The sequence below is a fragment of the Plutella xylostella genome, chromosome 22 (genome assembly GCF_932276165.1).
Source record: "Plutella xylostella chromosome 22, ilPluXylo3.1, whole genome shotgun sequence".
Lineage (NCBI taxonomy): Eukaryota > Metazoa > Arthropoda > Insecta > Lepidoptera > Plutellidae > Plutella > Plutella xylostella.
Window position 1 is genome coordinate 9,699,928 of NC_064002.1, and position 17,454 is coordinate 9,717,381.

At 34.0% G+C, this 17,454-nt stretch overlaps 1 protein-coding gene across 3 annotated transcripts in view; it reads right to left on the minus strand.

Moving 5' to 3' along the window:
- LOC105385723 (putative uncharacterized protein DDB_G0282133) overlaps positions 1–17,454 on the minus strand; it is a 113,553-nt gene that overhangs the window by 72,098 nt on the left and 24,001 nt on the right. For all 3 annotated transcript variants that reach the window (XM_048629306.1, XM_048629305.1, XM_011556145.3), the window contains exon 2: positions 12,377–12,540. In XM_048629306.1, coding sequence (XP_048485263.1) covers positions 12,377–12,508 — 132 coding nt within the window. In that variant the 5' untranslated portion in view covers positions 12,509–12,540. The remainder of the gene's footprint in view (positions 1–12,376; positions 12,541–17,454) is intronic.

The window sequence follows — 17,454 nt, forward strand, 5'->3', positions numbered from 1 at the left end:
CCTATTGATTACTTTGATTGCATGTTTGATGAAGAAGTTTTGAATATTCGTGTGGAATTTACTAACTTATATGCTACAAAAAAGAATAATGAAGGTAACGTGACAGCCAGGGAGATGAAATGTTTTTTGGGAATACTGTTGTATAGTGGATACGTGGTTGTTCCACGGTAGAAGAGGAGTATGGGATCATCTCAAGTTTCGCAGAAACATTGCTGTAAGTCTCATTGAAAACAATAAGAAGACTGATGGTCACAAAGGCGGACGGCCATCACAATCTTTATCTGGGGTATTGCAGTACAACCACCAAGGTCATTTAGTAAGATATAGAGAAGACCGTTTGAGATGCGTCTTATGTCACAAAAGTGCAAACTTTTATTGTGTAAAATGCAATGCTACACTACACCCGAAATCATGCTTTGAAGCTTATCATACACCCTAGTTTTTTTTTAATTATAGTTGTTTTGATATTTCTTTACTTAACTGTTTTATAAATATACCAACTGTAAAGTTATTCTAAATAAATCAGTGATATATATAATTATTTGTTATAATTTTTTGTCTTGTCAAAATAAAACTCATTTCTAGTAATGTTAGGTAGTAGATTCTCCTACTGTGTCTTTTACGACACACCATTTTCCGGCTTTCCCGGGATGGCAAGATTTTTTTTATTATTTTTTTGTGATTACTTATAGCCTTATTACAAAGCCTGTAAAATTTTATTTCAATGCTATGAAAAAAGTTTTCTCAGGAGTAAGTGGGTTAAATACATCCTGGGCTGTAGTTCGCTGTAATCTCAGAGTATTCGTGTATATTATTACGTCGACCGAAATCAAACTCTGTATCAAAATCATATACTTAGGTGAAAACTTTTTAAACATAATTTAGTTAACATAAGTTGTAGTTTACAGATGTCACATAGTAAGTTCATATTTTCGTGAAAAATAAAATAATACATAAATCAGTCATCCACTAGTGGCTACCACCTGCTTATCACAAACCCGAACCAATATTTCAACTTGACAGATCTATATTGCCTCAAAATACACAATTAATTCCAACTGTTCTGGTAATAGCAAAAACCTATTGACAATGCCTTGTTACTTGATTTATAACATTACTTTCATACAGACTGTTGTTGACGATTTGGACCAGTGTACGTAGCTCCCTACGCAACAGGGTTCCTGTGAAAATAACAGTAGGGTTCCATCCGGGCCAGGGGTCTTCAGTGTCTGGTAAATGCACTTGCCAATATTAATATAGACGGATAAGGAAACCTCGTTACAGCCATGATGAATGGCACCAAGTGGGTGAAAATTGTATTAATAAACTTTATGACAAAATTAATTGGCAATCTCATATTGGATGAAATGGGTAGGTGTAAAACCAGTAATAGTCGGGCAGGAGTTTTCCTTGATTTAGTGCTTGTCTGAGGTAAATGAAGATGAAATGATTTAGAGATCATCATAATGGGTTGTGCAGCAAAAACTCTGAAGTGGTTTAATTAAGGTTATGAAACTATGAAACCAGAAGATGGATGCAGTGAAGTAAGAACCGAAGTAGCAATACTACACTGTAACTTAATCATGTCATGATTTATCATCATCACTTTACTCTGTAATACCAATAAATTATTAACAACCGTCAACTATAACATAAATTGTTTATTTACCATCATAATATGACTTAACTACGATATTGCTTTATATGTACATAGTAGTTAGGTACTTTCTATAACAAACTTTTCATATAACACCTGTAAAAAAATAGCACAGTGAAAAGCTCAAGCTTACTCTAACAAAATCTCAAACTGTTTACAAAGATTAGTAAGTAACCGTAGCAGTACAGTATCGAAGGTATTTCAAATTCTGGGATATACAGTATAGTGGGATGTACATATAACAACCTTAAACATCAAAACTATGATACAGTTTGCAACCAGTTACAGTTAGAACCATAATTGAAATAGCGTAATATCACTTACTTAATATTTGACGAGCTCTACTCCCAGTTTTAGATGACCAGCTCATCAATCAAAGATACCTTTCTGAATTCGCGTGTTGCAAACGCTACAAATTGCCATGGCGACCCAAAAAGGCCGGTTTCTTATGGTCATACAGTGGAGGTATTAGGCCTTTTTTATTTTTCTGTACATACGGAAGTGGCATAATGGTTAGACGTGACTTACTGTCCTGAGTTCGCCTTTTATTTCATTTGTACTGTGGTTTAGTTGAATGTTGTAAATTGTGGTTTTTATTCAATTTGTGCCAAGTGCCAAGAGATGAAATATTAACATCCTAATCCTAATCTTATCAGATATTTGTTCTCAGGTCTTGGATGTGCCCGTAAAATGGCAATAGGCCCGCCCCCTATTACATTGGGACTAACATACACTCTGGCGAAAAGTGGGTGCAGCAATGCACCTCTGCCTACCCCGCAAGGGAGTACATTAGTACAAGGCGTGAGTGCGTGTTTTTTCTTTTGTTTTTCCTAATCTTATAAATAAACTACTAATATTATAAATGCGAAAGTAACTGTGTCTGTCTGTCTGTCTGTTACTCTTTCACGCCAAAACTACTGAACGGATTTGAATAAAATTTGGTATACATACGGTCTAGACCCTGGGAAAGAACATAGGGTACTTTTTATCCCGGGATTCCCACGGGAAAACTTTTTAAGGCGAAGCGAAGCGAACGGGAACAGCTAGTAGTTCATAAATAAATTCATGCAAAAAAGTATAGTTTAAAATACGTTTACTAATTACTAATTAAGCCTTAAGTATATAATGTACCTACGTATATACTTAAGGCGACTAAAAGTGGCTAATTATTACGAAATCTGAAAGGATAGAGTTTATTAGGTATTATATTTTAATTCCTATCAATCGCATGACATAAAGAAACACGTTTCTCTCACGGCTACAAAAAAACCGTCATAGGTACTAATTATAATGATTCCTTCATTGACCTTTAGCAAGTGACCCGTCTGCCGTAATAACATCATTGTTCTTTGCAATTCGCGAGCAAAGATTAAATAATTAGCTGCATGGGCAGATGGGAAAGTGCTATGAACAATGAAGATGGTTTCTAAGAAAATTCTGTCTGGTTAATTATAAGTTAGTTAGTAGTTGGTTCGACTCATAAATTACTAGGTGAGGATTCAATAGAACCTAAAATATATTCAATATAGGTAGGTACTTACTAACTATAAGCTGTGGCAAATTTTAATGTTTTTATGTAACTTTCATTTGGCAAGACAGGCTGCAGGTATGTGGCTAAGATATTTAAATAAAATTTTGTAACTTCAAAATTTGCATTTTTAATTGTTGGCTCGCCCGTGTTAATATCGTACCCACTAACATACTTGCATATCGTACTTTTAATGTGTTTTTAAATGTAAGAAAATACCTACAATCTTAATTCTTGTTATATCCTGTTTGGTTTTTTTGCGATTACTTTAACAGTGTCAGTAACCATTATTTTATCAATGGGGTTATGAAACGTTTATTATGTTCATCTGTAACCACTACCTACAATCTTCATTTGTCGGTAATGTCAAACTTATAGGAACACATTCTCTATCAGAGTAACTATTCTTATTCTATAACATTTGGGTTTAACATATATTATGGCCTGAGGTTATTGTAAAAGGAGACCAGAGCAAAATTTTATGACCATTCGTAAATTCTCACTTCACACAAATGGCAAATCTACTTTACAATCAATAAAACTTTATTCAACAACTTGAACTACATAACTAGGATACATGCTGACTGCCCTAGTTTTAAGTTTAATTGCAGCTTATAGAGAAAAATTTGCAGGTAGGTATAATGTTTAAGTTTTTAAACTTTGATAATGATATCATTGGATACTCTGATTTTATAAACACAGACAATATACACTCACGGGCAATGAAAAAGTTCCATTCAGAAACTCAACAAATTACTTCTTAACTGAAAACTAATTTAATTACGCTTTTTGCAATATTTAACTACATTTAACGACGCATCAGAATATTAGCAACTAAAAATAAAAATATTTTGTTCAAAATTCCTATTAAATGTTTTAAAATATTGGGGCCATTTGGTGTCTGCGTTTTGTAAGTGGAACTGTTCCTTTGCCCGTGAGTGTACTTATATTATAACTTCAAATGTGAGTAATTAAATTTCAATGAATAAATCCAATGGCTATTTTTTCTCGGCGGCGCCAACTGATGGCTCGTGTCAGCAGTTCTGATTTAAATCAACCTCTACACGACAAGTTTTCAGTTGAGTGAGCACCTTTGGTGTCTCTTGTCTATTGCCACGGCTCTTGAATTACACGTTTCTTTTTCTACATAACATAATACCCTGTCTACTGTTACTTTGTGCCTACATTTCATTGATTATTTTAATATGAAGATTATGAAGGCCTATGCGGAAATATTAATTTAATTTTAATATGGTTATTTTTCTTTGTGCAATTATCATTCAGGGTCTTTAAATTAGTGTTTTATCGGTTTACACCTTTTTCGGTGATGCTAAAAATCAATGGCTAATTCACGTAGCAATCTCGTATAGCAAAATTGATAAAAAATGGTACTGTCGTTTTGCCGTGTAAGAGTAAGCAATTGTCCATCCATATAAAATGTATAAAATTACACTCACGCTCACGGGCAATGAAAAACTTCCACCTGCCATTTCATTCGTTCCATGGAGCTTTTGTAGTAGGAACTATCTTCGCTCAGATAGCCAATCATAAGCTCCTCGATGGTGCCTCCACTAGATTGCAAGTGGACAAGTTTGCAACTGCGACGCCATCTTGGTTCACGAACTTAGACTTTCAGACTATTGGAAAATCCCAAAGCTTCGAAAATCTTTTATAACAAGTTTTAACAGTTTAGGACGTTCCAATAGCCCTGCTAGATAGTATGAACCTTTGCTAAAATACACTTCCAATATAAACTTTTCAGTCTATTTTTACAACACTACTTCTGCTTATATGTTTTTATAGTCTTAGGCAAGAAACTCATCAAGAAGCTAGTCTTTTACATTTAGGAGTATAATAAGATGCTATTGTCAGTATTGTCACTGGAGCTTTTTCATTGATCGTCAATGTATTTATATAACAGCCGAATATATTCACATTCCATATCTAATTTCGCACTAGAAAGTCGTTGACAAGCAATCGATTAGAGTTCCTGTGACCCGCGATAAACAAAGCTAAACTTTCAACTACCCGCCGCGGGCGTCGGTGTCGAAGCCTCCCAGATATTGTCGTGTGCCGGACCACACTCTCTAACACGATTTTTACATTATCCTACCTATCTACTCGGTGCTAATGTAATGGCATCAATTTATAGTCAATTTTAATACAATCTAATACACCTTTCCACACCGCCGTGGGGTATAGATCTTATGAACTTAGGTACATATGTTTCAACATCTACTGAAATCGTAATTCAATATTTCACCAATAGCACACTGCAACTTAATTCATCTGAAAATTGTATTGCAGCAATAACGGAAAACAACAACAAAATGAATGATTAATTAAGATTAATCGCAGGTAGTTCAAATAGTTCATAGATCCACCTGCCCGACAAAAACAAAAGGACACCATTCCAATTACAAACCAGCAATCTCAAATCTAACCTATGACCACGTTTACTTTGTAATTGAAAAGAAAATAATTACGACGATACACATAACCAATAGTAATGATTGCGTAACACCTTTCTCTGAACAAGTGGGTAAAAGTGTTTGTTCTCTGTTGGCCGTTTGTAGCTGACCGGAACAGCCCAAGTATTGAACAGGCCCAGTCAAAATATTAATAGAATGTGCGACATTTGATCAATTTTAATGTAAGTGTTATTAGTTATTAATTTGACTAAAACGTACAAAAAATATTTACATAAATAATATTTAATAAACTGCCCACACGATAACTCAATATATATTTTCATATAATGTACCTTCTATGGGATCAAATGTGCTAATATGAACACAGTAATTCGCATCCGATAGCCTAGCAAGAGGCTTATTGATTGATTGATTAGAAATTGTAGACTTTCTTACGCACTACGTAAGTATAACATACATTTTCTCTCCGACAATATTCTAATTAGGTACACTTACAGTGAAATTATTATAATAACATTTACTAACAAAATCCCATAAAGCAGCTTTCCTTCATCAATAAATTCATGATCGACTAAACTACACTGAATATATTTGTAACATTGTGTTCAAATAACGAAGATACAAATGCTTCAATACAAATACGATAAAGTATATTTGTAGCTGTCATTATTTGATTCTAATGACGTTAGTCATAGAGTTCAATATGATAAGTTGTTTTAACAGTCCCTAATGATTTGTTATCATTTGGCACACGCATCATTAGCTGCATGACGCTGCATGTATTTCATTCTGAGTGTATTAATTACGATGAAAGTAGTTTATTTAACAAATGCGGCTAATAGGAAGCAAACTTTGGGAGAGCTTTAGCGCTAAACAATGGATATACGCTATACATACTGCAAGTGAAAGCTTTTACTTTGATAAATAAATTCGATTCAGTATAATATAATTAAGTATGTCTTGTTTTGTTCAAAGTTTCTTATATTTAAGAAGCGTGTTGGGAACCCTCTCACAGGGACCAGGCTTAGAAGGTCTCTTCTACATATAGTTTTAGTTATGTACATAGGTTTAGTTTGTATAATATATAGGTAGTTTAGTTTGTAACATTCATTATTATTAGGCTTAAGTCACTATCTCTTAATAATATATTGTAATATTTAGTCAAAGTTAAAAAAAAAAAAAATATTTAAGAGATAATTACATCCCTACATAAATAATTACAGTTACTTACGATAAATCGTGAAAAGGGTTGTTATTAAAAAAAATGTTTATCGCCAGTTATTTCAGATATGTTATTTCTTATCTACGTATAAGATGGTATACTGTAACTATAACATAATTGACAAGTAATTTAAGGTAGGTATTATTTCCGCATTTACCTCAGTGCTACTAATAAATTCATATTATTATATCTAACACATATTTTTATTACCAGAAACATCATCAAAATTAATATACTTGGGTGGCAAACATATGTTTTATTACATTTAACATGGATGCAATAATTTTAACACTTGAAATCTTACATCACTAAATTATTTATAGTCTGTCGAAATGACCTGCTATGATAATAACGATTCATAAATTATCATTTACTAACTGTATTATAATAATACTCAGACAAATGTAAGTATTTACATGAAAAGAACGGATAAGAAGCTCTAATTCTTTTAAATATGATATGTTGAAGTCTAACACTTCTACCAATTACACGGCAAGTTCCATATCCTTAGTTGCATTTTTAGGTGATTGGCAAAACATAAACTATCCTATTATGTTTCAAACAAATTCATACACACAGGTATTCAAGTAGCAGCAATATTATAAAACCGGCTCATAACCAATGTCCTGTAAAACAGGAATTCTAACAAACATCAGAAGCACTTTCCATAAAATTTACATGAAAATTCTAGCAACATCTATTTGGGCCTGTATCTGCCAGCTACAGTAATGGACTATGTTTATCTCGCCGAGTTATGTTATATGCAGTAGAGGACACATTCAATGTCACGCTTGCACTTGGATTTTAGCTCTTCAGACACTCGTTTTACGGAATATAATCCGAAGTGTTGTTTTGGACATGTCCGCTACAATACTGCAGTTGGTGTAACTCAGTAACAAACGCAGAGGGGTGCCCATTAGACAGACAAACAAACAGACATACGAATAGTTTCATGTACACATTGCACTTGTCTTTGTAATGGCTAATGAAGGGAAAGGATTGAATATATTTTTAGAAACATTTGTTGTTCCTTTTATAAATTTAAACAAGTCAGCTAAAGATTTTGGTTTAAAATAATTATGAAAAAATATATTTAGGTATACTTTTTTATTTTATCTAGCGGTGGCCATTTCTTGGTTAATTATTATCACACATGTATAAGTTTAATTACCTACCTATTTATGTAGTAACAATTACCTACATAATACCAATATCATCTTCTTTCGGTGTCTTCAAACGAGAAACCATCACATAAATTAACCAATGACTAGTGTAAATTGCAACTCTATGATATCACCCGTAAATTTATAAATAACGAACACTGCTTTGTAACTGGTAGCACATTACATTTATAAACGCCTTTACGGCTTTTATATTAGCGGACAAACTCGTGTAAATATGGTTCAACTATGCAATTGCATGAACAGCGTAATTTAATGATATAGAGGGCGTTCAGATCTATCGACTTAATTGAAGGCAATCGGCCGAGTTCGAAATTTACTGATTTATACAATGTTACTGCAACATAATATTAAGCTAACTGCACATTGATTAATATAAATAACCTCATTTTAAGTAAGGTAGGCTGAATAATTTTACCGAACAAAAAAAGTATTAGTATCACATATGTTTTTATAAATACATATATGTTTTAGTGATAAACGTTTAAGGTAGTAAGCTTATGTATTTTGTGTTTGTAATTTATGTTTTGCTAAGTTCTGTTTATTACTGTTGTTTGTCCAAATAAAGTAAATAAATATAAGCATACGAGCACTAATAAATAACATTTTGAGTTCTAAATAAAAGCTAAAATACACATAACTACATATAATATCGTTTTTATTACTCGACACAGAATGGCGATGCAAAAAGGAGGATTTTGATTAAGACAGCAGTATTTACTGTTTAGGGTGGTGGTAGTGTTATAAGTTTGACATAAATATATTCGGATACCTTCACCGGTCATCATATAAGATTGTTGCACTTCAATCTAAATAGAAACAGACGTATTCCCATTGAGAAATAGTTGAAGACATACGAGTATTATTTCATCTCATTGTTGGTTTTTCCTTGTCGTTTCCGCGAGGTTCTTGCTTTATCTCTCACGTGTGTGCTGTCGCGACCATCTTCATAATGGTAGGAATGTTTCATTCATAATTTGATTTCTTAATTAGAATTAGGTTCACGCGCTTTCATTTGTAGGCTTACGAAGGGTAGGATGACACTAGTATTATGCCAACGGGTACAATATATACGTAACATACATAATATTATTATTTTTCATTTTATTTATAAGTATGCTTACGTTCTCCTCCAACATGTCAAGTCATCGTTTGGTAAACTGTGATTAGTGCCGAAAAATTTAAATATAATATCTTTATAATTAATATATAATTTAAATATAAATATAATATCTTTATCTTTATTATATCTTTAAAATAATTTACATTAATCATTTCAATCTTACCACGTTGCAGACGGTAAGTAAGAAGGTTTACATTTTTCATTTAATACAGATTGTTGGTATCGATTTCCTGCGAGTTGAGACCGTTGGACAAAAAAAATATCATGCTCGGTAGCCATCGATTTTATTTGCACAACTTAAGATTGAAGCACAATATAAAATATTGGGTGGCGTCTTTAAATTCTATTAATTATGGCGCTAAAATATTGCACGCACATATCTGTAAATGGTTTACCTTCATTTCGTTACATTGGTAAATATCAAAGAAGATTGGTTATTTAATAAATAATACCGAATAACATTATGCTACCTCATTTTGCACAGGTTTTAGACAGTACCTCGGAACCCCTGCCCCTGACTGAGAAGGAAGGGTGTTATAAGTTGGCTGTGTTTAACACTGTGTCTGTTTGTATGTCCGAGACTAATCGACCGTTCGGAAGCGGACATGCATTATTTATTGCAATAGTAATACATAAGATTTTCAAATTCAAATATATTTATTTCTTCTCGTTACTTGTGTTTCATCTAAAATCTTAGTCCACCTCTTCCTATCTCTCAAGACCTGTGTGTACTGACTTTCAGCAAAACCTAAATCTAAGATGAAATTAACTACGTTTGTGTGGGTGTGCTACTTTTCGTAGAGCTACATAATTTGTAGAAGAGTCGAAGTCGATATTTCGTTTCAAAATGATGTATGTTCCTACACTACAACACATTCATTCAGTCCATCATTACCCCAGATTTGGTGTTTTATGTCGATTCCTTTGTGATGCGACAGACTCGGACGTGCGTAATGTCAATGTCATGTACGAACATTAGATAATGGGCATGCGCATAACATACGGTTACCTTTATGTCGGTACACAGCGTGACAAATTGTTCACTTATCTTCACACAAACGAAGCTATGAAGTGAAGATAGGTTCAAAAATTGTTCACAAATCACCGTTACTTACATTCCTAGAGAAAGAGAAAAACATATTTTTTTCAAATCTATTTTCAGTTACTGATCAGAAATGATGATAAACCATCCGTTTTCTAAACTTAAATGAGATCAAATAACAATTCGCTGCAAATTTCCGAACGAGCTATTGGCGCGCTTTTACATGTCATTCTCTATCCAGCCAGTGATTGTGGACCTCCTTCCTGCTCCTCCGGCCGATGGTATCGGCAGAATGGAGCGTTCCGTCGCCACCGTGGGACATCGTGCCTCAGAATAATAACTGCCTTGCGCTGTTCCTTGTGCGCTTACATTGTTGCTAAGTATGGCAGTTTCTTGCCAGCCTGTATTATCCCGAAGATATGGCCACCGATAAATAAATACTACGGAGTTTGTGGTGCAAGTAGGTACTTGAGCGCAACCTGTTTGAGGTAAGATCTCCTTTTGAAAAGTGAATCTTTTAAGTTTGTTTTTTCATATAATTATTTTAATTGCCTAGTTCTTTACCTCACTGCTGTTATTTCCACTGTGTGTCCACAAAAAAAACTACTAAGTAAATTTTATGAAGGCCCGGAGAGTTCGTAAAATCTATAAATAGGTAGTTAGATAAACGTTTAATAGTGATAATGATAACACGTATCCAGAGAAGATATATTCACCACAACTATTTAATTATTGAGCAATTTGTGGCAGAGCTTTCAAGTTTCACGTCTCTCCTAATAAAATAGTAGTTAGAGATCTTTCTAAGAAAGTTCCAACTTATAATGATTGACCGAATAAAGTGCTTGTTTAACGAATATCAAGGTCTCGAATATGATTTCAAAGCAAATCAATCAATTCGCAATTATTAATTACATAATAAAATATTCGGCGCGCTTTCTGCTAACAAGGACAAGGTGGTTTTCAACAGATGATTAGATATGTTTTATTGGAATCAGTGTTTGATAATTGTACGTGATCGGGAAATGGTGTTAATCAATTACTTGTAAGTAATTAAAAAATACCTTATGAAATTTCACACTTTTAGCTTGCTAGTTTCTGTCAATACTTAATTAGTGTTTATTTTTTTCTTAGTCGGAAGCAAAATGATCTGTAAAACTACTAACTTAGTATAATATTAAACAATATCAATTCACTTGAGAATACCTACAGACCTACGGCCATATAGCCTGCGGAAGAGAAACCAAACAACAACTCTACACTAGCCCCATATCCATTTGCGTATAAAACCACAAAATCCATAAAACATTGAAACGCCATTGTTGCACTCGAGATTAATTTGTCACACTTTCAAGTAAGTAAGTAATCCGATTTAATGATGTATTGTAAGGTCCCACCTCGCCTTTGTCGCCTTATCTCCAATCTGAGAGATAACCTGCGGCTTTCCTCCTAGCTCGAGAGATTTTCGTGAGAACCGCGAATTGTTACTGGCCGGCTGGAGCCGATGCCTAATAATGCGAGGCGGTTTAAACTATGACAATTAAGAAAAAAAAACTCACTTACGTAATGCGCGGGAGATGATATCAAAAGAGTTTTTCTTAAGTGGATTATGCGGCAGCCCACAGCCATTTTAGATTGAGATTTAAAAAGGCCCTTTGACTGGCGCAATAAAGTTATGCTCCTACTTTCATACATAATATGTTACAGATTAAAGGCACCGCCTACAGCTTGTTTGGAAAACAATGTTTTGATAGATTTATCAGCGAAACATGTGTTTCACTAATCGAATGTTACCTTTAAAGTTTTATGACTTTTATGAGACAGGCCCTTTCTAAACCACTATTAGAAATTGAAATATAATTAAACAATAACATGTTTTTTATAATCCCATCTAAAACGTTAGAATGATAAGATTTTCTATTTTATTATATTTTGAAGTAATCTCTCATTAATTAATTAATTAAGTATAATTAGTTAATTAGCTTTACCAAAAAACTTACCGAAAAATACACCGTGTTCGTAGATAGAGTCCGACAATGCTAACTGAACAACGGAGTGAAATGCCAATACCTCAAAAAGTGTATGTCTTCTTCTTCATAGTTAATTTAGGAAATCTCTACCATAATTTACCCGTTACAAAGATACTCGTAGCATCGCCTTATAATTGGCGACTCATACAGCATAAAGCGCTTACCTGGAACAGCAGATAGCCGCTGTCATACATCCAGAAGTCGTCGGGCGCATTGCCAGGCTTGGCGAGCTGGATAGCGAGGCAGCGCTGTAGGATGAGGTGGCAGCGCTGCCCGCCCGGTGGCCGCCCGCTCATCGCCGCTAGCGCCAGGCGGGTGGTGGCATGATCTGGGAAAAAGAAACATTTGAATTTAGAACCATTTTAGAACTATAGCTTTGGGTCTGTAAAATATTTGAATTTAGAAATGTGCTTTTTTCTTTAGAATGGGATTCATGTTATGTTCTTAGAATAAGGAGTTTGAGTTTGATTTCATTGAAACGTGGTTCTTTCAGCCTATTAACTATACGGGTGTGTGCTGTAAATTTCACGGGTGGGAAAGATAAGAAATCCCTAAATAGGTATGCCTATGGAACTCAGGTTTATAAGGTTTTCTTTTAAATTGCATACAAATTATTAGAAATTCAATAACAATACAAGCAACACGCCATTGTTACAAATTTATATAACCCTAATCTACATGTACCAGAATTTCATAAATCCCGTCGTCGGCTTAAATCGAAATACAATTATTATTTTCTCTATTATGATATCACAATAGTCGTCACGGGTTAGGATATTACACGAAACAGTTGAAGCTAATTATGCCGTGGCGTAGCTCTTAGCTGTTTAGTTATAGGGTGTAATTTCGCTTGTTTAATGGTGGTTTTTCGGCCTTGCGCGTACGCCGGTTTCGGCCATTCGTGTGGATCTTGCGAAAACAAAGCGGGCTGTGACAGACTAGCGGTTATTATAACATCATGAAATTATTACCGAAAACCAAGGTCGTTTTGCTTTACTCTTTTTTGTATTCCATGGATTGAGACGTTGTCGATTGATTCCAAGAAGTTGTATCGATGTCAAGATGGCATAAAATCGGTTTTTAGTTTAAATTGTAAACGATTTGAAATCTAAAGGTCAGCAGCAAAATCGTCCGGGACTTCCATTTAATAAAGTTTAATATATGCCGAATCAAAGCCGTACTAGTAACCTAGTACTAGTAGCCGTAGTAGCATGTACCAATGTAGTGTGCAAACTTAATTTTGACCCCATGATGAAACAAATGAAAAAACAAACCTTTGCGTTTGCGTAAATTAACAAAATCTTAGACGTTCCTAACACGATTGAATGTATTGTCGATAGTGAATAGATAAAATAAGTTTAAACAATAAACGGAGAAAAAAAAAGTTTAAATGATGTTCCTTTTGTTTTGCGTAGGCCTGTAATTATCCGTATGTTAATAACTGTTGCCAAAATAGAAAGACATAAAAACACGTTTTTGGGAATAAAATTTCGCAGATGTTGATGGATTCGATAGCCTACTGTTATTATGTCTGCAATTATAGAAAGCCATTACCGATTTCACCATATCGGAGATTTGCAAAAAACTACAAAAGTATCCGGCATTTTAATGCCACCATACCACGATACCACCCAAAGTGTTGATTATTACCATATATGTATTTAGGTATGTTATGTTGGTCTTTTTTTCGCATTGTAAAATTTCAGAACTGAGCGCATCTATGTAATAATACTTATTAAAATTACCTAAGTGTAACTATAGTGTTTTTAGTGAAGAGGCTATTAAAGAAGAAGGATAAGTACCTACTTATTTCTATATTTACTTAAAACCTCATTTGTGACAATCAGCACACAAAAGACAAAAAGCCATCAACAAAGTAAAACAATTGACACAAGACGATTCTTTAAACCCTTGACACGATGTCAATTTCCATAGGTAGCTAAAGCTTTATTTTAGCCCAAGGTCTTATTATTGTCTTCGCGGTCCATAACGATGCCGCATCCAATTCTTATTGGAGACTACTCGACCACTCCATGGCTACGGGGACCGACCATGGCTACCCAAAAATGTCATGAACACTTTATTTATTGGTTTTATTATCCAATCAAAACACTCAATTAACAAATCACCCCGTTTTACTACATAATTTCTAAGAAGAGGTCGTATGAGGTATGTAAAATTGGTATTTATACAATACTGGTAGTATAGTGAAAAAATACATTATACACCATAATATTAAGTAGGTACCTCAAGTATTCGTAAAGCGAACTTTTTTTAATTTATCGCTAGACGATTTGATCATATTAAATCAGCTTGCCGTCTTTAAGTCGGTGACAAAAACTAGTCAATTAGGACTAGGTTTTAGGTTTAAAATAGTAACCAGCCATGTTTGGCGCAAGTTGCTGACTGCCCATTTGACACGACACTCAGGGAGGATCTTAATTCAGGAATACAATAACTTATCCACATGAAAACAGTAAGTAATAAAGACCCTATGTTATGCAAATCCATTCAATCTTGCTGACAACTCGATAAAGGAAATCACATCGTCCATTATACTCACTTACTAACATTACATAATGCACTAAATCGCGATTTAGCAGGTGCTTCAAGAATGGTCACGAATGATTACCAAATAATATATCGATCGTTCAGAGAAATTATCGTAACTGTTCTAGCTTATCTCTCGAATGATTTAGGAGGAAACGATTGTCCATAACAACGCCGAAATATTTCAAAACTGATACTCCTAAGTGCCAATAAATTATGCGGAATCCGCATTATAAATTTATATAAATTTAGATAGACCAATTAAGTATGCGACTGAAGTACGATTACTATTCTAATGATGCCATAAAATCTTTCAGGAAGAGTCCAAACGAAACTGCCTCTACTAGAATTTATCTAACATGGAACCGAGTGAAAATTACACCATCTCTTGTAAACCACGTCATAAACAAGAATTATCCAACATTAGCAAGTTTACTTATTCAGTGCGTAAATAAATAATAAGTGCGACAACATGACGTATTTGTGCATTGCAACTATATTTCTGAATTATCTGAGCGTAAACCTAGCTTTTAGTTAATCCATAACCATATTTGTACTTGAATTTCAACCCGTATCTGGCTTTTACTCGTGCAATTTTGTAGTTGCATGCAGTCTCATCCCAAGTTCTTTGAGATTAAGAGTTAAATTCGTTTGTTTTGCTACGTCTTTGAGTTTGTTATTTGGTAGGGCTAGAATGTTTCCACGTTATTCAGTTGATAGTATAAATTGACCAGACGTGCACAATATTGCATTACATCATGTTATGTAAGTTTTTGTTGGTTTTCCATTGTAGGGCCGTCTACTTCATCATTGTACCTATTACCTATACGGGCAAAACCTTTGTTCAGGTTTAAGTTAATTTGGACGTAAATAACTTAATTATATTTAATCTTAACTTCTAGTGCATGTAAGAGCTTACTTTTATTTTTTAATATATAGGAAATAATATTTGTGCATTAACTTTAGTGCATTGTACTCAATCACGTGAGTACAAATGTACAGAGAAAAGCGGGTGACTCGCTTGCGAGACACCTCTGACTTCCCCTTCGGGGATTACAGTCGTGAGCATATATTATGGATGTATTTGTTTGTGTATGTAATATTTGTAAATGCTTTATATATACTATATAAATGCTTATTTTTTATATTTTACGGGAGCACTGTGGGATCGTATTTAACAAATTCTTTCATTATACTGAATTCTACAATATTTACAAATAAAACAAGTCTGTTTGAGTCTATTCAATTAATTATTTGTGGCACAAATTCAATTTTAAGAATTAGGGTCACAGTCAGAGAATATTGACCATTATAAGTGCATCAGTGGCTTTGTTGTGTAACGAGGCGAGCGGTGTACTGCACTGCAAATAACTGCCAGATTTAAAAAATATATGATGTAAAGTGTTACTTGTTATTACATTTCTGTTTTGTGAATTGGCAAGTCATTTTCTTTTATTCTTAGAGGTCAAGACTGGTTTTAACCTCTGACTGTTGAAGAGGGATGTAATTAGCTTCTTAAGTGGGTATTTGGAATAGAATTTCGGGTTTAGATTATTTCTATCTAAAAGTGTTTATTTAGAAGGTAAAACTAAAACGGATGGAGTCATGGCTGAGGTAATTTTATTAAACATATCTAATTACGTAAATTCATAGTAACTTGAAAGTAATCAATGGGAAGATTGCATCCTCAGATAATCTTTTGAAGTTAAAAACTTAAGTTGCTAAGTAAATAAGACATTTATAGCGTGTCTTAACAAACAAATTTTATGTTCATTGCTTACTCTGTGGGAACAGTAGTTTAAAATAACGAATTTCGTCAAATTTACTGTTTTTGCAATTCTAATAGGCTTTCCCACGGCCACGGTCGCAGGCTCTATTTGAATATCAACTACACAAAGGTGTAAAGTTACAGATACGAGACCTACTTTTGTTTACCACTCCTTATCCTTAATACCTTATTTTATTGGCTTAGCTACCTTCTAGGTATTTTTTTTTTTTACATTTTTACTAAGTACCTTCTTTTGTTTCTTTTGCTACGATCATGATATACATTTCTTTTGAAGAGCGGTTTTGTTCAAACAAACTAACACCTATTCAATAACAAAAAGACATCTCATCTTATATCTAGAAAGAACATCAAACTTCATATAGGTACTTATATTGATTCCGGTATCTATAGCCCATGCCTGGGCGCAAGATCGTGGTACATGGCCGTTAGAATTTGATATGAAACCGGAGCAAATTGCTTTGGGCCATACGCCAACCTTTGTGAGGATAGGTCGTGGGCGAAGTATCACTCGCATTAAGAACATGCGAAATGTTGATGCTCTCATTTATTTAAGTTGTTAGATCCGTTGTTTCTGATTGTTGTACGGTAAGGTAAATTCAAATTGACCTACATAGTATATTAAGTACCTATATAATGTATTGTGTTCTAGTTTACATTCGGCAGCCAACTTACATTACAGGGTGTTGCAAAAAGGGTATACTAAGCCGAAACCTACATGTGCAGCATGGTAGATCTAAGCCCGAAACTGAAATCAGAATTTCAAAATTCGCGAAAAAAAAAGTCACTCTCCATAGTAAAATGTCACGTGACCAACAAAGTTTCTATGGAAAATGAATTATTTGGGTTCATGGGTTGGTTGGTTGGTTGGTTGGTTGGTTTCATGGGTTCGTTTGGTGTCGGCAT